The following is a 23,256-nucleotide window of genomic DNA, read 5'->3' as shown; positions in this document are numbered from 1 at the left end:
TCCTCCTCCTTCTCCTCCTCCTCCTTCTCTTTCTCTTCCTTCTCGTCCTTGTTGCTGTCGGCGTCCTCCTTATCCTCGTTGCACCCGTAATTTCTACCCTCTCCCACCAATTCCTTTTTTCTCTCTGATTTCTCTGATTCGCTCCACGTCGAAGTCAACACTGCGAACAGCGGTTTAATTGTTAACGAGAAAAGTTTGCATCTTCGAGTACAAACCTCTACAATTCCCGCGCTCTGTGCCCTCGATCCGTGCTCGCTCGCTCTCCGACTCGATGTATCCCGACAACAGCGAATCGTGGATCGCTGTTGATCCCACTTCGTTTTCCTGTTTCGCTCTCTCTCTCTCTCTTTCTCGTGTTTCTCCTTGTTTCCCCGATTGCCCACTGGATAGACTTTTCAACCCTTCACTCGACGCAGTTTTCGTTTCCACCGTCACGGATCGGCGAATCTGTGTACTTGTAAATTCGAAACGACATTCATCCATCTACATATATCGACGACGTGATCCACTGTAAGGTGACGACATAAAGGTGCGGCGGACTCGGTTAATTCACCGGTGTTGTACAAACGCGGAAGGTGTCGCTTTTGATCTGAGGATATCGCGCCTCTGTGCGTCTTCCTCTTTTTGGAACAGAGCCCAGGGGCAAACGGCTGTGCATCGGATTTTTCGTTTACACGGGCCGGCGTATCTGTTGCGAACCGCGCGGAGCCGAGTTCTTTGAACCCGGTTGGCGTTCCATCGTCGCGCGCGCTATTCTCTTTCCGTATCGGGCGCTCCGGGAACTGAGAGACCGACGAATTTCGGTGTGCAACCAGCAGCGACACGATGCCGTCGGGTAAAAAGCATCGACACTCATCCGGTAACGAGAGTATCGAGAGAAGGACGACCCGCTTTCCGGGAGGACCCGCTGAGCTCCGGAAGCCGCGCTACGCTCGCCTCGGCACTCGTTAACGAACGCTCGATGAGACCCGCGCACTTACCCCAAGGTATCGGCTGATTTCCCTCGTCCTCGCCATCGGCCTCGCCCCAAACCATCGCCTTCACCACCGCGCACTTCACACCGTTTCGCCTTCGCTTTCGTTTCCGTGCGGCCATTCGCCCCGGTCTCGCAACCACGAACGCCACTTTTTCCCCGAGTAAAAATTTCATTTACGCCGCGTGTCGCCACAGCTACGAGCCGAAGCTTGTGGAAAGCTTTAGCCGAGCCTGTACGAGAACCGAGAGGAAAGGTGAGTGGCGCGGGGGCGGGAGAACCGAGAGCAGAAGCAGAGGAACTGCCGAGAGGGACAGAGAGGAGCGGACCGAGGCAGAACCCTAGGGTGCGTCAAGAGTATAAGTGCACCAGAGGGGGTGACTGCTACCACCATCCCCCTTCTAGTACCCAGGGAGGGTAGAGTTTCCTATGGTTTAATTGGGCGCGAAATCATTTCCGATGCAATGCGCGCGGATGCAGCCGCGACGACGAGTAATCACCGTAAAAGCTCGACTTCTCTCTCCTTCCTCCCGTTTTCTATCCCTCTGGCTCGGTTGTTCGCTCTCTCCTTCGTGCGCTTCGCCCCGTGCAAGGTCCCTTTCTTCTTTCCTCTCCCTCCGTTTTACGCGCGCCTATCTTCCACCGCGTTCGTATCGTTTCTCAGAGCACAAAAGAAACCGCGATCGATACACACCCACTGTCGCACAGCCCTGCACGCGTTCCTCTCCATTCTATTTGTCGTCGAGCACCGATCGCCCGTCGAATTGAATCTCCTTTTCGTTGCGTCCGTCGCTCGTTTTCGCCAAGTCGTTGACCAAAGACCGCTTTTGTCTACGTCCACGTCTCTCTGTTTACAAATTCCACAGGACGAATTCTGTCGAGCGACACAACTCGACCAGGACGATGTTTCGGCTCACCGGTTGAAAGTAACGCGAACCAGTTCCAGAGACGTTGAATTCATCGAATCGACCTGCCGCGACCCCTGCGCGGTGAACCCCTCGCGTTCGCGTGTAACGCGTGACACCTCGCCGCTCGGCTCTTCACCGAAGCACATTCCGCTATCGAGTACCAATGCACGCTGGAACGAGGTGTTGCGCGATCGTTTAAAGCAGCCAGCTCGAACTCGTCGTTCCCCACCTATGATTACAAATTTTTGTACACCGCTCAAAAATAGTTTAAAGGAACAAGACTCGTCGTGTCAGGATATTCAGAGGTCGGTTAAGGACTGTGTACGTAGAAATCGGAGGGTATCTAGTAGCTACCACCGTAAATGAAATATTCATTTCAAGAACTTTTCGAAAGCTCTCGTATCACAATTGTTCAATTGTCATCGCTTAACAATCCTCATCGGTTTACGAGTACGATGCGCCGACTCTGTATATTCTGCTTGCGACTGTTACAATAATTATGGGAGTTTTACATATTATTAAACAATAACGTTTGTTGCGATATTGGTTCCATGTTCAGCGATGGGTAACTTTGTACGTATTCGAAGCTGTCGTCTAGCGCGTTAACCGCAAAACGGAAATGCACAAATTGCACGCCATCATCGTCGCCGTTGGATTTCCGATATTCGGTAATTTCCGAGCGGCGGCCATGCCAATGCAGACGCTGTTAAAGTGTCGACGGGCATGTGCTCGATTTAAAATTAATTACGTCGAACGTAAGCGGCTCTCTCGACGATTTTTTCGGATGGAAACGCGACCGAAACGTTTGATCGTCGCGACTAATTACTCGAAACAGTATTCGCGTGTTACGATTCTGAACGCTTGTCGACCTAAATGCGTGCGCCACGTGATAAAGGCAGAAGTTTTCTTCCGAAACGAACAAGAAGTTTCCATCTTTATTATCAGCGAAAATTGTACGTGGAAGATGGTTTCGTTCCGGTCCTTCAACGTGTTCGTGACGCTGATACACCCCTGCGTGAACTATCGTGTACTATAACGTGGCGTTAACAGCTTTGTATTTTATCGTAAAAGGCACGGCCTTGTGGGTAACTATCGCGAACCTATAGTTGAACTAGACGGTACAACGAGGATGCTTTGTAAGTCGTTTTTTCGTTTCTCATCCTGGGCTTGTCATATCGTTATCACAGGGGAAAATTAAATGGAGGAACGGGAGGTCGTTGACACGCGGAACTACAAAGGCCAGGAAATAGCAAAAATACACTCGGCTTTTACCCATTTATTTCAATATCGATGCTCCGCCGGCTCGAGGCCGTTGTCGCAGCATTAATTAAATATATGTATTATCGACCTGCCTCGAATCCACCCGGTGAAACAAATACAAGCGTCCATAGAAGCACGCGTACGAATTTGGAAATTTATTTTTATGCGTTGGTTTAATTACTTAGTGAGTTGACGTCTCTATCGTATAAATTTGTAAGGTTTTACGTTTGAGACGAATACGGTGTCTTTCGTCGATATATTTGCGAAGGAGCTGTGTTTATTCGAGTCTTTATGTATATATCACAATTCCGTTCGAGTTGCATTGATGATACCGTAAGTTAAATTAATGAAACGAATGTCAGCCAATGATTAATGTGTTAATTATGCTCGTTGAAACTGTTACTTTCCCACTCGATGTCACGCATTCATGCATCATAATCCATTACCCTGTACGATACTTCGTTATGAAACCTGAAACGTTCCATCAACCATGCGCATCTATAAAATGCTAAATGTGCAAGCTTATTAATTTTGACGATGTTATGTAGAAAATATTATAGCACCAGAGAGAATCAAGGAAACGACGACGGGCTACGAATATCCAAAATTTCGAGTGGGCATCCGTGGGGTGGGTTTCCGTTGATTTCAAATGGGGTCCTTCAACGTCGCGGGGAAATGAAAATTAATCGAAGGAACGATGGGAAAAATGGTTGTGTAAAACGAACGCTACGAGCAGGAAGGAATTAATCAATTCTTGGATGTCAACAATTTAATCATTCCGCGACAGCGTAACTCGGCGAGTTCGTTTTCGCGATAATTACCGTCGTCCTGGAATTTATTACATCGTTCGTTGTAACCTCCCGTGCGTCCACCGTTACAAATAACAAACGTCGAGGTTCTTTTATTCCAATTGTGACGCGAATTGATCAAGCTTCCGGTTGATTTAGTACGCGTGGTCGCGTTACAGGCGAACAGTCGGTGCATTCAACGCGAATAAAGCAATCGGACCCGGTGCTCAGCCGTCGTTCGAAGAAAACGAAGCCCGCTGCCGGGCGTGCCGGTGGATTTTGCAACGTGGTAGGAAACTTGGCGCAGCTGCTACCGCCGTCGTTCACCTTCTCGGCCGCAATTTATGCTAAGTGAATTAACATTGATCTGGCTGAGAAATATGGGTTCGTTCCGGCAGACAGAGAACGCACCCCCGTTCTCTGTACTCCCATCCTTCCGGCTGTGGCATATTCGAATTTTCCGCCCGCACACACAGCTAGAATCCACTACGTGTCTCCCGTGCATCGTCCCCGGAGCGTTACGGGGCTTTCGTTCGGTCGGTTGAACGCGAACGGAAGCAACCTGTGAAAGGGCGTAGCGCACGCTAAGAGGCGGCGTAAATGGTGTAAAAATCGATTAATCCCGCGGCGATATCGCTACGTTGCGCTGCTGCGAAATGCAAACGTTTCAGCGTTTCAAACTTTCTTCCGACGTTGGAAAATTTCGCACCCCGTAACGACCGAAGAATCAGGGGAACATCACGGATATATTTCTGTCAATTGCCACGCGAAAGTCAGATCCACCTTTTAGACAACGATTGGACAAATTTTGTATTATCACCCATAATAAGAACAAACGGAAGATTCGAGTTTGATATACATGTACCCTTCATCCGCGCACGGGCAGTAAAATTGTCACGAGGTGTCATAGCTGTGTACCAAAACTAATTAATTGCAGCGGCACGATGGAGAGCCGAACGCTATCCTTCGAACGGGAACCCATATTATGTCGCGTTAATGTATCAATTTAACGACACAAATTGAGTCTTTATACGCTTCAAACTGATCGTTAGAAATTGTCGCTAAACGCGGCCAGCTGTACGCGAGCGGAAGGGCGTCGATATTTTTTCGATAGAATCTATATAGCCACGCGAAAACCAATTAACCTACATTCGGTCCGACTGCATTTGCGCTCGGCGATTTCCCTAATTATACGCGACAGTTCGCTGCAAGTTTTATATTTTATTTTCGCCCGACATCGCAAACCGTCTCATTAAGGATTTTAATATATTTTCACTTTATTTATATATTTATTATATATCCCTTCCATACGTATCAACGCGAAAAAAAATTACGCGTATTATCGACAAATTTAGGGGACCTTTCGAGAGTTGAATCACTTTCGGCGTGTGCAACTAATAATTTGGTCGCCCACCGTGCCCACGCTTGATTTTCATCGCAAAAAAGATTGCAGCCGTCGGCGTCGACTGTCGACGGTTGATCGTCGAAATCCAGAAAAACGTAAAACTCTCGGTTAATTCGTGCGCGTATCGCGCGAAGCGTGCAATCCTCTAAATACGTACAGCTTTAAATGAACGGTCCGGGCAACATCGTCCAGTTTTTTCCTTCGAATCGATAACAGCTTCGAGCTTTGGGAAAAAGGGACCGAAGCGAGTACGCGCGAGCGTTGTTACCTTTTTTCCCCGCGGACCTCGACACACTTCGCAGCCAGGTATCCCATCTGTGCCAGAAACGTCGTTTTAAGTCGATTGATCGACAATCGAGTTTTACTCGGCTCGGCCGAGTATACGGAAATAATTGCGCGACCGAGTTTCGAGCGTCGCTTTCGCGCGACCACAGTTCCGGAGCGCTTTGCAAAGTTTGCGAATCGAGTATTTAATGTCAGATAAATTAAACATTTCCAACATTTATTTCAAAGAAATTGATGTACGTGTACTTCTCCGTCGATTTCATGCTTGGGAATTCCGGTTAATTAATTAATCTTTAATAAAGTGTATTTGATGTAAAAACTACTTTAATTCGATAACTTTTCAACCGATTAAACATAATATTCGGCATAGAAAGTTATTTCCACGCGATATGATACTTTTGCTCTATACAATTCGAACGATAAAGAATACATTCGTTCCCCATGAGATCAATTGCTGTAAATACTTAATAAATTTCTTGGTAACTACCACTAGTGGTCGATTATTTTACGGATATGTTTTTTTTTCTTTTTTCAGAAAATTACACTCTCTTCCGTGTATAATTCCCTCGCTTACTTTTCCCATTATACCGCCTCTCGTCGTTTCTGTTTTTAGACGAATGACCGCACCGCGTTCCCTCGGATTTCATCTGGTACCGTAACAAGTTTCATGAATTTTATTAGTCGACGTTTGAAATCCAACGCGTCGACGGTGAGAGAGCGAACTGTGTCGGATAGCGTTTTGTCAAGTTCATCCCAGCGATTGGTACTCGCTAACACGACATTCGAATTTCGCACAATTTAAAATACGCGCACGAGGATAGGTATGAAATGAACGAGTTTTTCCGATTCCAAGGAAAAATCCGGTGCCTGGACGTCGACACAATAGAATTGCATGTATCCGCGTTGCATCGACGATTAACCGTATTTCGCGCCAGATATTGCGGAAACGAGTCCTGAACTGAAATTGACAGATTGAACAATTGAAAAAAGACAAAACGCGAACCTCCTATGCGTGAACGACACATTATAAGAGTAATGAGCGGTAACGAGGGATATTTGTTCGTGGAAACTAGTAAATATAGTTTTATTCTGACAGAAACTGAAAGAATAGATCGCACGTGTACATCGATTACATCAGCTTAACACGTTGAGATGTATGTGTATCATATATCGAACGAAATATTCTCATGCAGCGAGCTATTCACTCAGTGTATCTGGTCGTTCTTTGAACCATCCGTGCAAAGCGACCGCGTATCGATGAAAAATTAGAATCAATATTTGCCGGGCGAAATAGTCGGTACACGGGAAATACTCGAATAAATCTGGATTAATGCACCTTTCGAAATGAGAGAAACGAACGAGCCTTATCGTTCCGCGGATGGATTATTCCGCCGAGCTACCAGATATTATGCGCGATTCAGGCTCGAAATTATAGGGATACTCAGCAATGCGTGCATCGAACGCTTTCAAACGAAACTCTGTTGCTGCTGCTGTTTATTTCGATTTTGCGTTGGAATTCATGCGTGCTTTGCTTCGAAAAATAATAAATAAGTCAAACTCTCTTTCGTAGTTTTAGAATTTTTGCAAGCGGTACCATTAGATTTCAATGTTAAAGTAGGTGACTGAAACGGTGTATTATCTAAAATTATTTAACTGGGTTGAAGTTGTTTGAAACTCTAATAACAATATCAAAGTTTCTACACTTTTATAAGTTTAAATAGAGAGTCAAGCGCAGAGACTACGGAAAAGAAGAAACATTGTTATTTCACACATTTTTTTTCTGCGATTATTATAACGTACAACGTATACGAGCGAGATAATCCGTTTACTTAATACATAAATAATAAATGACTAAATCCACCCGTTCGAGCGTTTCATAAATCAAATGAAATACGCGGCATCAGGCCGAGTGAATTTTATTCAAATAGTAACGGACGTATGTAGCATTGGACAAAAACCCAAATGGCACGGTAACTATACGTAACCGTTGCTCGACGTCATTTTTTGGTTTAATCTCTTCAAGTGCCCACGATATTTGGAATTCAGCGCGATTAGTTGAGAATTGAATTTCCCTCCGTGAAAACTGCGGAAGAGCGAGTACTCCCGTAACTTCCGTCTTGATAAAGAGAAATTATGCAAATGCGCAAGAATGATTGCGAGTAATATCGTTAGGAGGTAACTCCATCGAGATGAACGCGCGTCTGTTCAGCTCGACAGCGAGCGACGAGACTGAAAAACGGAACAGGGGAGAGAGTCGGATAACGTGTACGTAAACGAACAAGCCTGTTCGAGGAACAAAACGAAATGTCTTACAGAGAGAAAGAAAGATTTGTTTCGCGTAAAGAGGAATGAGTCGAAACAGTGCGCGCGAGTTAGTAGAATGTGGACGTCGAGTAATTTTTGCCCGTTAGTCGCAGGCCGTGCTACGGCTGACCGTGACGTTTGACCCAGTATGTCTCGATCTCCTTCCACGGATCTTTCTCCTCGGGAGGTAAGACGCGCGACACTTCCATGAATCTTTTTACTTTCTCAACGCGTATAGAGCAAGTAGTATCGTTGCTTCTTATTTGGCAATAGTTGTTCTATCGCAACGAACGGATGAGAAGACGGTAACCCGAAACAGAAATAGCCCAGCGCAGCAGGACGCAACATGGCGCGGTGCAGGCATGCAACCGGACACTTTCCAAATTTAGGGCAAGCCGCGATATATCGAGTCCGGTGTTGGTTGCGCAGCGTCATCGGCTTGACGGATCGATTGTAATTAAATCGATGCGATCCGACGCGCCGTCGCCGTACTCCCATGGACTTAACTCTAAATCTAGGAACGGGGTCGATCAAAGCCACCATCAGGATGCATTATGGAACCAGGGAGGACATGCTCGCGGATAGGTTGGCGCGGCGGACGACGAGGTTATCTCGCGCCTATTTGCACTATACTCCTGTTTCCGATTAATCAGCTCCCCTGGAATTAACGCAGTCCCGGGAGCCTGCGTCGCATCTCGCACATATGCATCTCCATCGCCGATACACCTCTCGCTCGCGACCGCTACCTCCTCGTTTCTCCGTTCCGCTCGCGTTCTCTCTCTCTCTCTCTCTCTCTCTCTCTCTCTCTCTCTCTCTCTCTCTCTCTCTCTCTCTCTCTCTCCTGTCCCAGCTGTGCTCCTCTCTAACCTCCCTTCCTGGTCGACCTCCCTTTCATTTGCATACGTGTACACTTTTCCCGCTCGTTCGCTCCCTATCAATTATATTTCACTCTTTCTCGCTCGCTTCGTTTCTGCTACTTTCTCTCCCTATCCACTTCATTTATCCCTGTCCCTTCTCTTTCACCGGTACCGTTCCATCGGTTCTTTTGTCGCTTTTGTCTCTTTCTATCTCATCGATCCCTGTGCCCCTCTCCAGACCTGGCCCTCTCCAACATCCTCCCTTCCTCACCTCCTCTTCCACCCTGCGACGCTCATCGTCAACGCGGCGGATTTTCCTTCTGTTCTCGTCAATTTTACACTGCTGCTCTTCCTTGTCGCACGCTTTTTTTCAAATACTCCAAGTTAAAAGCGTCGAGGGACCCATCGGCGTCGAAGGCGACTTATCGCCGCATGTATCGGCGATCTCGCGTCGAACCTGTTTCAAAGACCGCGACTCCCAAAGGTACTTCTGCCCCGTCGAGTAACCCTTTTATAAAACCAACCACGAGCCGCTCGTAACCGGGAATTTTTTTTTTTTTATTATCCGCCTACCACTGGAATGCAATCATGCCGATCGCGCATACGCGTTTCATTCACCCTCTTTTGTCGATGACGCCTCTCACGGTTTCCGGTACAATTTTCACCAATCGTCACTGGTCGTTCAATCATTTCCTAATTATCTTTTTTCCTGCGAACGAACCTCGAGTATCCACCTATTATAATTGGAGAGTCTTCGACGCGTATCCTCCATCGGTGTGACGGGATCCTCTCGGGGATCGTAGTAACCAAAAAATGACCGTATATCGCGAATCCCCTTGTTCATCGTACATTCGCCTTCACGGTAAAGGGTTATCACGATGGAATCGATTGTCCCGTGGATTTCTGTGGGGACTATTTCTGTAGGGAAATTCACCGAGGAAAAAAGAAGAAAAAACTTTTATCCGGTCCGTCGTACCCGCGAGTTCCACGATAGTTCGAAGTGCATCGCGCGACAAGTTCCGAGAGCGCAAAAAAATACAACCAGGTCGAAGAATAAATTAAAACTCCGCTTCTACGACGGCGACGAATTTCGCCGTAGAAATCGACTGCGGAAACCTTGCATCCGATAATAGCGGTGCGGCCCGACGCAGTCGGACCAGGAGGGCCAAACACTTCTTCTTAATCCAGCGGAACTCATTATATAACGAGTAGTAGTAGAACAAGCGTTGTTGTACCCCGACAAATTCAAATTAAAAATTGCATACCCGAATAAATTTAATCTCCGTTCTGCTTTCGCAGAGTACGGTGTACCATCTATCGAATTCCCCTTTGGCTTTATTTCGGTGTACGCGAAGCCTCTGTGCTGGCGACGAATGCCAACGGATGCGTATCTTTGAAAACCCGGACGAGCCGTAATCTGGCAGCCACGGTGAAATTTAAGCCCCGGCGACGAGTGCACGGACGAATCAACCACGGCATCACGAAAAAAGGCGGAAAAAACAATCGCGTGCCAGACGCTCTGTCGACGGGAGAGGAGCAAATTTTGTTCAAATAGAAACGCAAACGGTGAAACTGTTACAATTGACCTCGGTCTTCCGGTCTTTGACTACGACGCGAGATTTCACATAGACTTAGCAATTAAAAACGCACAGCAATTAATCGGAGAAACGCGAGGCACGAATAATTGCAAGAATAGCGAGAACAGGAACCTTCGTTTTACGCGGCACTTTTAAATGCGCGCGCTAAACGAACCGTGCGCGGCCCGCGAATACAGTTCCGAGTTAAATTGCCATCAATAAACGTCTTGGCCGTCGCTACATTCGCGCGAAATTAAGCGACGCGATAGAAAAGCAGGGGAATGCGCGGTCCCAGGGGCAACGGAACAATTCACCCCAGCCCGCGTCTATACACCTCTCCGTCCCTCTCCTGCTCTTACTCGCCGTTCAACGCCCACCCCGCGGGTTTCCCCTTTAATTGTATTCGAAGTAATTAACGATGGATAGCGTATAATGAACAATATCTACGGCCAGACTGTATTCATCGCGAGGTGGCGTAACAGCGGCGGCGTAACTTTATATGCGCGCCATACTTTATCTCACAATTGAAAATAATTTACGATTTACGTTGCGACGCAGCTTGTAATTAGAATGCAAAATGAGACGGAATGGCGTGGTACGCGCGCTAAACTGCCCAAACGCAGGAAGCTCGCCGGCGCCAAGCCGAAATTAGAATGACGCTTCAGAGTGCCGTGCAAATTGCTGAATTCACGGCTCACGCTCGCGGCCACTTTTTATTAAAATCGCGACTGGTGTTTCGCACTTTAAAGGTGAGCACAGCCGACCGCTGAATTTTCCTTCCGCGAGCAGGGATGGCCGGACCAACGTGCGATGGGACTGCATCCTCCCAACAGTTATGAAATTAAAAATAATATTTTATTATTTATATTTATATCAAACATACAGTATTCCTGAACTCATGAATTTGCAACAAAAGGGCGCGTAATTTTCATTCGCGTACGTGCGCCGCGAAACGTTAAATGGAGAAATTAGTCGTAGTTTAACGGCGCGTCGTGAACACCAGACGGCTCATAATGGGGTCGCGCACTTGTTTGTCGGAAAACGGAGAGAGGAAGGCAGAAAAAATTTCACGACGGAGGCTCACCGATCATTCCTCGCGCTTGTTTTTCTTTTCTTCGATTCGTCAACATGGTGGAGGCGACGAGCATTCTTCTACTCCCGCGGCGTTTCCGCGTGCGTGGCCCCGCGACCGTGATTCCACTTCCTTCCTGTTTTATTTCCTTCGCGAGCAGGGAATTATTTTCGGATCGCGTAACCCTTAGGAGGGAGTTTTTTTTCGTCCATTCGCCACCATCGGGTGCACGGCCTTTCTCCCTTCAACACGTCAAGGGCCGCGCCGTTTCGCCGTCTGCGCCACCGGCGAGACTGGCTTCTCTCTTCGATCGATATTCCATTGTATCGGAGCATTCAAGTATCCTGAAGAGTTTCACTGCCTCGTAACGACACCGATAGTATTATGCTAATTCAGCGTGTCGCTGGAGTGCGGATGCTGGCGAGCGATAAGCTACGAACACCTGGCCGGAGAGAGCACAGAACGGAAACCTTCGCGCTACGCTCGCCGACGAGAACGACGCCGGTTTGCCGCTTCAAAAAATCTCGCGGCAATTGCGACATTCGTGATTAATTTTCCAGAAAAATGAAACGAGCTCTGCACGCCTCGATACTCGCACCGAGTCAGCGACGCTGGCGTCTGGTTAATTCTTTTGTCTCCGCGTCGCGGTCGACCGATGGATCCGAATTCCGCGCCCGCGTCTATATCGATTTTTGCTTGATTTATCGTCGCGTTCGTTGACACTGCTCCGTCTCGACGTCGCAGAATGGAATGCATCTCCCTCGGCGATCGATCAAACTTGCACCGAATCGCTCTTTCGTGAATTTTTTGGCTTCTATTTTAATCGTCTCGATCTTGACTCGTTCCTCTAGGCCCTTTACCTGAAAAATTCTTCGACTCTTTATTCTCGACCAGGATTGTCACCCGCCCTACTTTCGGTACCACGATCCTACAATAACTGGTTCGCGTCCTACGTCCTACTTTTCTTATAAAATGTCCCACTTTAAGTTTTTCACCGCCGGAAGCGCCACTCCCTCGGTTGGCAGAAGCAATAGAAAAATTAAATATGCAATTACGTATTTAAATCTGAATTTGTCGAGCCTCGTGTGACGCGTGGGAGTTCCCATTATTCCGTTCATCCGATGCGTACGGATATCTTGGTTCCATCTATTTGTAAATAAATATGGAATAGACGAGAAAAATGCTAAACGTCGTTCAACATCTGAAAAGAGAAATTCCTCGAGCAACGGGCTAGCAAGGCATTAATCGCAGAGATTAACTCCGCTAAGAAGGGGATTAAGAAAGTTATTCCTGCAGCAAAGGAGCTCACCCAGCCACTATCTGCTGCTAAGCAGTTTACGGAGGAACGATCCAGCGATGTCAAACGCTTTCTTCGCCGACCTAAGACCGCCGTACTTTTTTGTTGCTTCTCGAGATGTTCTTTCCTTTGGGGTTAGGAATCGCAAGTAGGACTCAACCGTATTATCTTTCCACCAGCTCACTTCCCGTCCGTTGTTTCAATTGCCCGGTAGCTCCGCTAATTGCATTTTGCGCTTCATTTTCTTTCCGACGACGTATCGGCTTTTCTTAACTTCTCTTTTCGCAATTGGCAACGATGCGTACAGATTTCAAATCCTCGAAATAGAAAAGCTCCCGTCGTAATTCGTGAGAAATATCAAATAAATAACGATGCTACGTCGACGCGACCGCAATTACTCTGTATTTTATTTAACGCTATCGTCGCGATCGATCGTCGCCGATGCTGGTGTCATCCACACATGGATGGTTCGCGATGGTAGATAGCTATTCTATCCGAACGATGCGCGCATCCTCTTCACGGAGCAATTAACAAGTTAACAACGGTCATCGAACTCGTCGAAAGATGAAACTTTCCCCATTCGCGCTCGAGGATTTGGACACCGATAGCTTTATTCATCGAGAAGGGAAAAGATTGGATCGATCGATTGACAGATGACCAAGTCGTTCGAAATTGCTGATTGCGCCTGTCGCTGCTCGTTGAAAAAGAGTCGTCCTCTCGAAACGTAAATGCTCGAGAGAACTTCGGATAGCGTTGAAAATTCATCACCGCGCTTCGTCCAAGTTACGTTCATCGAATCGTTACGGTACAGTTCGATCGTCGAACTGTTATCATTATCACCGAACCCAACGAACTGGCAATTCGGTTTGTGTATTTCCGAGTAGTTTCTAAAACCATTCGCTCATTAACGGTGTCTGTAGTTTTTGGTAACCGTTTACCAAGTAGAGAACTAATTATGGTCGTTTAATAAAGAAGACGGAACTTAATTTCAAGTTCTTCGAGAGGAGCGTCTATGTTCGATATTAATCCTTCCAGTTTCTCGTTTCTTTCCAAATCACGGCTGCAAGGAAAGAACAGGAATGGAAAGAAGATAAACGGCAATTCGCAAAGTCGAAAGAAGATGCCGCGGAGACAACGGACGATACGGCAGACTGGTCGTAAGCTGCTTACGATAACGATCGGGTCAGCAGACCGAGCTCCTTCGCAGACTCGAGGAGAGAGCCTTAAGAACCACGGACTCCCACGCGTAAGATGCCCGGTTTCCTACCGTATTACGATCCATTTACGTTCAGTTTCGCGATATTAGGGGTCGACGACGAATCGATTTCACGCGATAATACGTAGACCATACCTCCGTGCACGAACTCAACCGATCGCAAAGGCGTGCACGTACGAGAACGCATACGATCGCTAGTAGTATGGCGGAAGGCAGAAGGCACGGATCCATGGAATTGTCAGCCATTCCAGACTCCAGGGATTAACTCGCCCAGGAATGCATTCCTCCTTTCTCTACCCCCTCCACTTCTCTCTCTCTCTCTCTCTCTCTCTCTCTCTCTCTCTCTCTCTCTCTTTGTGTGTGTGTGTGTTCCGTTCACTGTCAGCCCCTCTCGGACTTTTCCGTCTTTTCTCGTATCCTCGCTCTTCCTCCGCCATTCACCTTTCCCCTGATTTTCTCGCCTCGTTCCTCTTCATGATAGGGTGAAGCACTCGCAGTCATTTTCTCCATTTTGCGATTCGATTTCCGCCGATATTGCTCCCGTCTCGCTAGATTCTTCCATTCGATCGGATGAAGACGCTGCCGAGGGAAATATATTCATCCGCGTCTATCAGGAAGAAGGAGAGAGATAGAGACGTTGAAAGGGCGGGGCGGAGGACAGAGAATCGAAAAAAAAAAAAAGAAGAAAAGTATCGAATGGTTAACGAAGGAAAAAGAGAGACGACGAATCATAAGACTTTTCGCGACGCAGCCAAGTAATTTCATCGTCGGTGCCGTCGATTTCTCTTCTTTCTTTCCTGCAACCTGATTCCGGCCAATATGCTTCATGGCGCGCGCATAATGTGTCTACCTATGCTCTCGAATATCGAGCAGACCTAACCCAGACCATCGACGCTGCGTTCAAAGCGAACCGGCAAGATCCCTGGACGGTGCATAGCGTCGAGGATTATCGCGTATAAAAAGATAGATAATCGATAGACCAGGAAGTCGTGTCGGGGCAATTCGCTTTACCGGAAAACCGAGAGGACGAGTGTTTTATATCACTGAAACACTTTTGCGAGCATCGATGCGTTCGTATTTCTCCTTGTCTTACGGGAAAGGCAAATTTCTTGATTGGAAATGCAAAGCAAAAACCCTCATCTCTGAATCAACTTCGTTAATTTTGTTTCATCGTAAGTAAAACTGGAAGTGTACAGACGCGCCTAAAAAAACAGAACGACGCCCAGTGCTCGTTACGGCTGTTTTAATTAATTTCCTCCTCGCGAGACACTGTCCCGGCGAAACGGAAAAGCGCACGGTTGCAGTAGTACGGTCGACGATATAAGCGCAGCGTTTGACTCTGAATCGCTAATTCTCCTAGCGAGTACCGGGACGGTCAAGCATCCCATTCCCGTCTGGGTTCTCGTTACGTATGGACCGTGTTAAACAGTTCTATAAGATTATAAATGGAAAAGTTAAAGTTCCATTCTTACTAGTCTGCGAGACACGCGAATCACGTCTCCTTCGTTAGGTTCAGGTGATAGAGTTTGGACCTTGAATCGGTCCAATTGGTCAACCAATTCGGAAGCGCGCATTCTATTTTGAGAGTTGCAGGCGTTCCTTGCACGGCGTAACACGGGCCAACGAGATCGAAAGGAAATCTAACGCTTCGAACTCGACAGCTTCGCCGCGGATCGATACCTTGTCGATTACGCGTACCCTTTGGCGACATGTTTCCTCTGGCGCGCACGTACGCTCGTGCTGTCGAGGAATCGGCGCGTATATATGTACGTGGACTCCACGGTAGGAGCAATCGTACTGCGCGATGCAGCGGAGATGGGCGTGATTGGTACGGTATTGTGCGCCTGAACCAACGGAGAAATTAACCATGATCCAGATCAAACGATCCTAACGGTGTGCACGCGTGCTAGCGAAATCCGAAGCGGTGCAGCGGTATCGCGCTGCTGCATTGCAGCTAACTTCGGGATTCGAGTATGGGAAATGTATTCGTATTTATGTAGGCGCTTAAGTCGGATTAGCCGGGCGAAACGCGAGGATAATCGCGGTCGGCGGTATCGATCTTGGCCGCCCGACCTTGTTTAAACCCACTCGAATTAACGAAAGCAACTCCCGCCGATCGCGCGTTAAAACAGATCAGCAGTCGGTGTCATTGACCTCGGGCATTCCGATGAACCTTTCGATAGAGCTTTCCGCAAACACGATCGCGCAGTCGCGATTACCGTCGACACGAGCGTGCGTTCGTTGCGTCAAAAATTGGGGATGAACGTCGAAATTCACTGGCGAACACCGAAACAATAAGATTTGTTTACGTTGATTATTTGACATTTTTTTTTTTATTTTCTCCATCGTCTTATCACCGGAATAGAAATTTTCGATTGCTTTGAAACTCGATTAAGACCGAGCTCACCCTCGAACGGGTTTCTTGAAATCTGTGCGCAAATTAAATTCGCTACGTCTCCTCTTCTGGTCGATACGTAATCGTTTAAAATCTACAGCCGAAGCAGTCTTTGCCAAGGGATATCCAAGACCAAGAAAATTGATATCCGACCGTCAGTTACCACTTCGCGAGTCTTCGTGAGAGCGAATCGGATTCAAGTTGAAATCCGAGGTCAGCTTCCTATTCGAGACGAGCTCCGAAGGGGAGTTTAAATTTCATATGGATCCGCGTGCCTAATTAGAGAATTGCGGCCGACGTTGCCAATTTCCAGTCTCGACGCGTTCCAGAAAGGAAGCTCGGTTTTCCCGATAGATTTCGTCGTTACCCAAATTCCTGCGCAGGGAAATCGGAAACGATTCGTCTTGTTCTCGCGGAACGGGGTCATTTTCAGGTCCGTTGCATTCGGACTCATCGCGGGAGCGAAAAAATTGTGAAAATAGGGCGGCATTTTGCTTGACCAATAAGAAATAGAACTCCCGCTTTCAACGTCAAAGTCCTCGGACTGCTGACCTTCTTCATACAAAGGTAGGAAATGGTGGTAGCTCGTCACCGAAAAGAATACCGAGTTATACATTTTTACGCGATGCGCCATGGACGCAATAACTTTGCCGTCTGGCATCAAATAGAAAAATGAAATCTCTCTTCCCGCAAGCTAGACCAATCCAATTGCAACAAGTAAATACAGAATACCGATAACCAACGCCGAGAAGAATACCCATCGGCTTCCATTCTGCTCTTCGTTAATTAAAAGACAATACCTCAAAAGAAGCTCTAGAGCGCGATACAAGTATCGGACACATGGCTACACTCGCGACGGCATCGCGCTTCTTTCTTTTCCTTCGATCGGCGAGGTTAGCACGGGCGACTCGTACCTGGTCGTTCTATCAAGAAAAGCGCGAACGTTGATCGAGCTACAGCAGTTAATACGTCTGTGTGCCGGGGGATGATAATACCGGGCCGCGGCACGGCACCGTAACCGTGCTCTGTAATTAATCAGAAGCGCGAGGTGCGAGGAGAGGCGAGGCGCGAGGCGAGAATACAGGGCTGCTCCCTGCAACGCGGCGCACCGTTTACACACTCGATGCACCCGGCTGCAATACGCGCGCATAGCACGCCAGCACGCTCCAACAATCGGATACGCTGCGTACGCTAGAGTCCCGGAAAAGAGAACGGGGTGCCGAGTGTATGAACGCGGCATAAATGGCGCCGGTGCATAATCGCGGACTAGCACAGGTGTATCGTGCCCTGTAGAATGGAGGAAGCGACCCGCGTAACCGTCGCACGGTCATACGTGCGTAATGGAATGCACCGCCGCGTCGCGCCGCTTCGAAGGTGCTCGCGGGGGGTGGTCGTTGGAACCCTTCAAAGGATTTTCCTTCGACGCGGTCGGGCTACCGATGTTCCTCGTGTTTCGGTTAAATGGCGCGGTTGACGCGACGCGGAATGGAAAATGTTTCCGTGGAAATGGACAAAATACCCTGGCGAGTTTAATAACGTAACCACCCCACGATGGGATGTTCTTTGCACTCGAAGCACTCCTTTCTGATACACCTATAATACACCGCACCGAAGATCAAACGGGAGAAAAGACAGACGCCCCCAAAGGCAAGAATATAAGAGTACTATTAGACAGGCACAGGGGTCAACGCGACGAGAAGAACGTCGGTCGAAGTCGCGCAGTTGCTGGGTTTCGCAATATTTGAAATTTTCCGTGACACGGCGCAATGCAAGACAAATAGACGCTCGTAAATAATTACATTGTGTTTGCGGAAAGCGGAGAGAGACAACGGATGTACTATTGCGGCGAGGACGTTGTCGGTGTGTAATTGTCTGCCAACGTGGTTATCCGTTGGTTACACAACACCGGAAGCAGCTCGTACAAGTGCATCGAACTTCTGTTCGTTACGCAATTATTGAAAGTTCGCGGAGAAACGTAAACCGCGAGCGATTATCGAACCCCCTATGTACAGTAAATGTACAAACACTCGAGGAAAAAGTCATTGTTAATGGCCTGCGTAGAGCGGTACTCCCGTTCGATCGTGCCTCGACTCGGAGTTTTCTTGCAGGGATGAAAATAATCCCGGAGCCTCGAGCGAGACGGCTGCAAACAAGTTTTAGCTCTGAATTTAACCGTGATTAATTAAGCTCCGTCGACTCGCGTTTGACAGCTACGCCGCTGGACAGAATTATAGGTTTTGCACGAATTTTCATTGGAAATTGTTCCTCTCAACAGATATCGATCTAAGATTCTAGACACTCGCAAAAATAAATACTGAACTCGTTGAGAACAAATGTTATTCCACGCCTTTCTGTAACTTTCTTTGCGAACGTTTAGTTGCAAAGGACCCTACTCGTACGAACGGTAATAACAGTTTCTCGATGGCGCACGGAACGCAAAAGACCAGCTCCATCTCGCGATACGGCAAACGTTGACGGGTAATCGTAAAGCGTGCACAGGAACGAGGGAAGGGACAATCTAGTTAAGTATTATGAAATCTCATCCGATCGAGCCGTAAATACAATGAAGAGACCGTTACCTTTACGCGAGTAAAATGCTTTATAACCTTTCTGCGACGAGGCTCGCTACTTTAACCATATTTTCCATCGTCGTCGTTCGATGCTCGACGTACATAGAACGGGAAGGACGCCTGGGGGAATAGCAGATGCACCGCTGCATCCGATGCACGCAATACGTGTAGAACATTTTGCATCATGAATGTATCGGGCGAGCGTACGCAGCTACGTCGAACAGGGTTTGCGAGGTATATAAATGTAACGTAGATGGCGAGTCCGCAGTTGGGAAACTGGTGGCACAGGTGCATCGTGCTCGTAGAACGCAGGAAGCGACCGGAGGTAAACGTCTTTCCGGCAGCTGCGGACGTGTAACTTCCCTGGATGCGATACCGAGCAGTGTCGGTACACTCTTCTCGGTCCACCGAATTCACACGTATCGACTTTCAGGTTATCAAACCACCGTTCGTATATAATGAAGCGGGACCCTCCGCGCCTTTCTGTCCTCGCCTCGTTTCCTATGCACGTTTTGTCCTCCACCACAGCCACCTCCGCACCCAGGCTAAAAAACACCACTCGCTGAATTGTGTTCCCGTGCTCACACGGGAACACCGCTCTTCAACGCCAGTGGTACCAGCTGCGCCAGAGACGTTGCTCTATCAATTTTTCTCGTTCGAGAGAGAGGCATAACGAGAGAAACCGCCGACGCGAGATACCAGGGTGTGGAGAAAACGGGGCCTGGAACCGGGGTGGAAACGATAAGAGTGGCGAGAGATCCTTGTCGAAATTCTCGCCTTCTCGTTAAACTTCTCAGGCTACGTTCTTTTGTGTACTCGCGATGTTGACCTCCTCGAACTCACTGAGAAAATTAATTCTCCTCGGTTTCGCGCGATTTGGCGATCGGCAGGTGTTTTATCGAAGAAATACTTTGGGGAAAAGGAACGGGAGTCTAGATCGCGTTGGACGGTCCTCTAACGTTGAGGAAAGTAACACGTTTTAAGACTGCTTGGGAAGCGTACCGTCGATCACTTTCGGTAATATCGACGACGTCGCCTTTAAACGTGACACGCTTGCGATCCATGTTTCAGGAAGGGGAGTGGTGCTGGATAGTCAGGGTCCGGTGTTGAAGACAGAGCCACACTCGTCGATCAAATTCTCGAACGAGACCGGGACGATAATCCATTGTTCGGCACAAGGTAGTCCCTCGCCGAGGATCGATTGGCTTATGGGAGACGGGTCACCTGTGCTCTCTATACCGCACATCCGTGAGATTCTGGTAAACGGCTCGATGTACTTCTTGCCGTTCGGAGCGGAGAGCTACCGACACGACGTCCACTCAGCCGTCTACAGATGTCAAGCCTCGAACAGCGTCGGCAGGGTGCTGGGCCGTGAAATTACGGTAAAGGCCGGTGAGTACCTTTATTTCACCTCTTCCGATCGATCGACTCTTTCTCTTTCTCTTTCGTCCCCCGAACGAGACGTCTCCTCGCGCAAGGGTCATTCCACGCCAAATCACCCTTACACTCGATGTCGGACATTTCCTCGAATTGAAATATATTAGGCAGAACAGAAATATATTAGAAATATATATATATATACAGTACGCGTACCAATAGACAGAGTATAGGTCATCGTTTCGCTGTTATTGAAGTCGGTTAACCCTTAAATACCCGAAGTTTCAAATTTGACACCGGACTTTTAAATTGAATTGTACACGTGTAATTGGTTTGTTTTTAATATATGGCTGTATGTATATTACCGTGACATAATGTTCTTTAGATTTTTTTTAATTCGGAAAATCAGGCTTCCAAGGGTTAAAGAATACAAATATTGTCAACGTGTCTAAACATGGCACAGACAAACACGTTAGGAAAATGTACTCGCAGCGCGTACACAACGAACGATCCAATTGTGGGAGAGAAGAATCGCTCGCATTTGTCGCATTCGGAGCGTCGGGCACAACTCGTCCACGGAGAAACATACAGAACTGTACAGAAAAAGCGTCGTTCTCGTGTTTCGGGCTATACCGTGTACGTAATTCGACGAAAAATCCCGGAGACCGTCATTTCCGGAGTATTATCGTTACTCGCAATTATGGCATTGAAAGCGGCATGCATTTCTACGAGTGCGAATTTAGCAGCGTCGCACTTAGAGGCCCGACGCGGGGACATCAGCGTCGAATACTTACCGCTTCGTCGCGATCTCTCGTTTTCTCGCCGCATAAAAATCGGCAGTTTCGTGTTACGATGTTCTAAACCGGGAGAGAGGGCAGAGGGGAAAAAGTACGCTAGGGAAACGATCGCGAGTCGAGCAGAGCCGAGCCAACTACATTTGTCGTCGTCTCGGTTCGTCCCTCGACCACGCCGCACATGCACGGCCTTAAAACTCGCGCTCGCTTATGGCTAACAAGCGGCACTCACTGCCAAGATCAAGATTCGCGGTCTCTCGCGCTCTGCCAAGTACTTTCACCCACATTTTCGTACCGACGAGCGTGAACGTTCCATCTCGTTCCAGTTTGCGAGGGTGACGCGAAGCGCACCCCTTCGAAACCAAACGCGACGAACAACTGAAGCGTGCGGAGACTCTTTTCCCTTCTCGGCGTATAGTTAAATAAACGGGCCTAATTCGGACAGCTGTTACGTAACGGTCAGCTCGACAGGAAAATCGGTAGCCAACTCACGCAACAGTAATTAGTTCTGTCAGTATCGCATTTGAAACCATGACGACGATATCCGATTACATACAACGTCGTTTCGTGGAACAAGAACGAGTTCCGACTGGCGCGGAATGTGTCGATAATTGGGACGTTTACCTCGTCGCGATCTCCACACGACGCGGCGTCCTGCCAGGAATCACTTATCGCGTTTAGCGGTTCTCGAATAACCGCGGCGAGCGTCCGCTGTTGAAAAAGGAATCCTACTTTTGATCTACGCGGAGCGACTGGATTACGCGAGACTGGAAACTCGAGAGGTAGCCACTAATTGCCGAAAGCACGGCTCGCAGACAGTGTGAAAAAACCTCGTTGTTCGCGAATGGAATAACGAGCTTCCGATGGAAAATGTCTAGTGCGCGTTATCGGGATTCAACGGCGCGGCGGACGATGGATTTGTGTTGAAATTCGCAGGGACGAATCGAGACGCGCCCCGCTTCATGATTAGTCGATCAACATGGTCTGGTAATAACGTAATAAGGAAAATAGCGATTAAAAATATTGGAAGAACCGTGATCCATCTTGCTCGCGTAATAATTAATTGCGAGGAGAAGTTAATAGTCTTGGCGAGCACACGGATACATCGTTTAATCGTTTTGGATTACGGTAGGGAGAGGAAACTAAAAACTGATAGAATATGTTCGTTACGTGACTAATCACATCCTTTCATTGATTCACATGCAACGTTAAGAATTTATGGATTAAATTTTTTTCAATTTACATTCTGTTTCATTAAATGACATCGTTTCTACAGTGTCGAGTATCGTCTCTTTACCCATTCAATATTCAAAGAGATCACGAGCGTATTCTCTCCTTGTTCCTTTCTCGCCTAACCGATTTCAATCTTATTTGCAGTTGTGCGTCAGAAGTACGAGGTCAAAGTGAGAGACGTCTACGTCCTGCCAGGAAATACCGGTGTGCTCAGGTGTGAAATACCAACGTTCGTTAAAGAATACGTCGCTGTAACGTCCTGGGTTCAGGATTCCACCTACAACATCTACCCCACAACGAAGATCGGTGAGTGAAATTGCTATAAGTATGCGCGATATTTATGGGATGGAAACGTCGCGTGATTACTCGACGACAACCACGGCTTAACGAGCGGAGAACGATTCGTTGCATTCCGAACGCGTAACTCGATTCTATTTATTCAAAAAAAAAAAAAAAAAAAAAAAATAAAATAAAACCCTGTCTCGTGGTTACATTACCGAGCTTTTTGCGCGTCCATCCCCCTGTCGCGACGGTAGGACGATAAAAATAGCGCAACGATAAAAACGAAAGGTACCTGATAAATTGGCGGCACCTCTCTTTGAACGTTTTCCCCTTGATTGTACGATATCGAGATTGATGCGTGCGGAACAAAAAAGGCATCTGCATACGCGCGGAACGCCAATATATACGTTGGTCCGGTCAATATCCGAGTTAATTAGAGTCTGAGGGGACGATTCGAGTATCCGCGTACACACGTAATCGCGTCTGCCCGTTCTAAACCCCGCGCGAACCGTACCAAGGGTGGGTTGGGTAAAACTGGGTAGACGGGTCAAATCGAGTACCCCTGCTACTCCGTAATGAGTTATTGTGATCTGTGACCACCGCCAAGTACTCCCTCTAGATCTCCTCTAAGATGAATCGCAATTTGTAGCAGATCACGAGCGT

At 47.7% G+C, this 23,256-nt stretch overlaps 1 protein-coding gene across 5 annotated transcripts in view; it reads left to right on the top strand.

The window, feature by feature from the left end:
* Nucleotides 1-23,256, top strand: part of LOC128887461 (cell adhesion molecule Dscam2-like) — a 105,266-nt gene that overhangs the window by 30,223 nt on the left and 51,787 nt on the right. For all 5 annotated transcript variants that reach the window (XM_054143337.1, XM_054143338.1, XM_054143345.1 and 2 more), the window contains exons 3-4: nt 19,979-20,299; nt 22,456-22,617. In XM_054143337.1, the coding sequence (XP_053999312.1) occupies nt 19,979-20,299; nt 22,456-22,617 (483 nt within the window). The remainder of the gene's footprint in view (nt 1-19,978; nt 20,300-22,455; nt 22,618-23,256) is intronic.

This window comes from Hylaeus anthracinus, unplaced genomic scaffold (assembly GCF_026225885.1).
Source record: "Hylaeus anthracinus isolate JK02 unplaced genomic scaffold, UHH_iyHylAnth1.0_haploid 11989, whole genome shotgun sequence".
NCBI lineage: Eukaryota > Metazoa > Arthropoda > Insecta > Hymenoptera > Colletidae > Hylaeus > Hylaeus anthracinus.
Note: the sequence above shows the minus strand (reverse complement) of the source record. Positions and strands in the feature narration are given on the sequence as shown.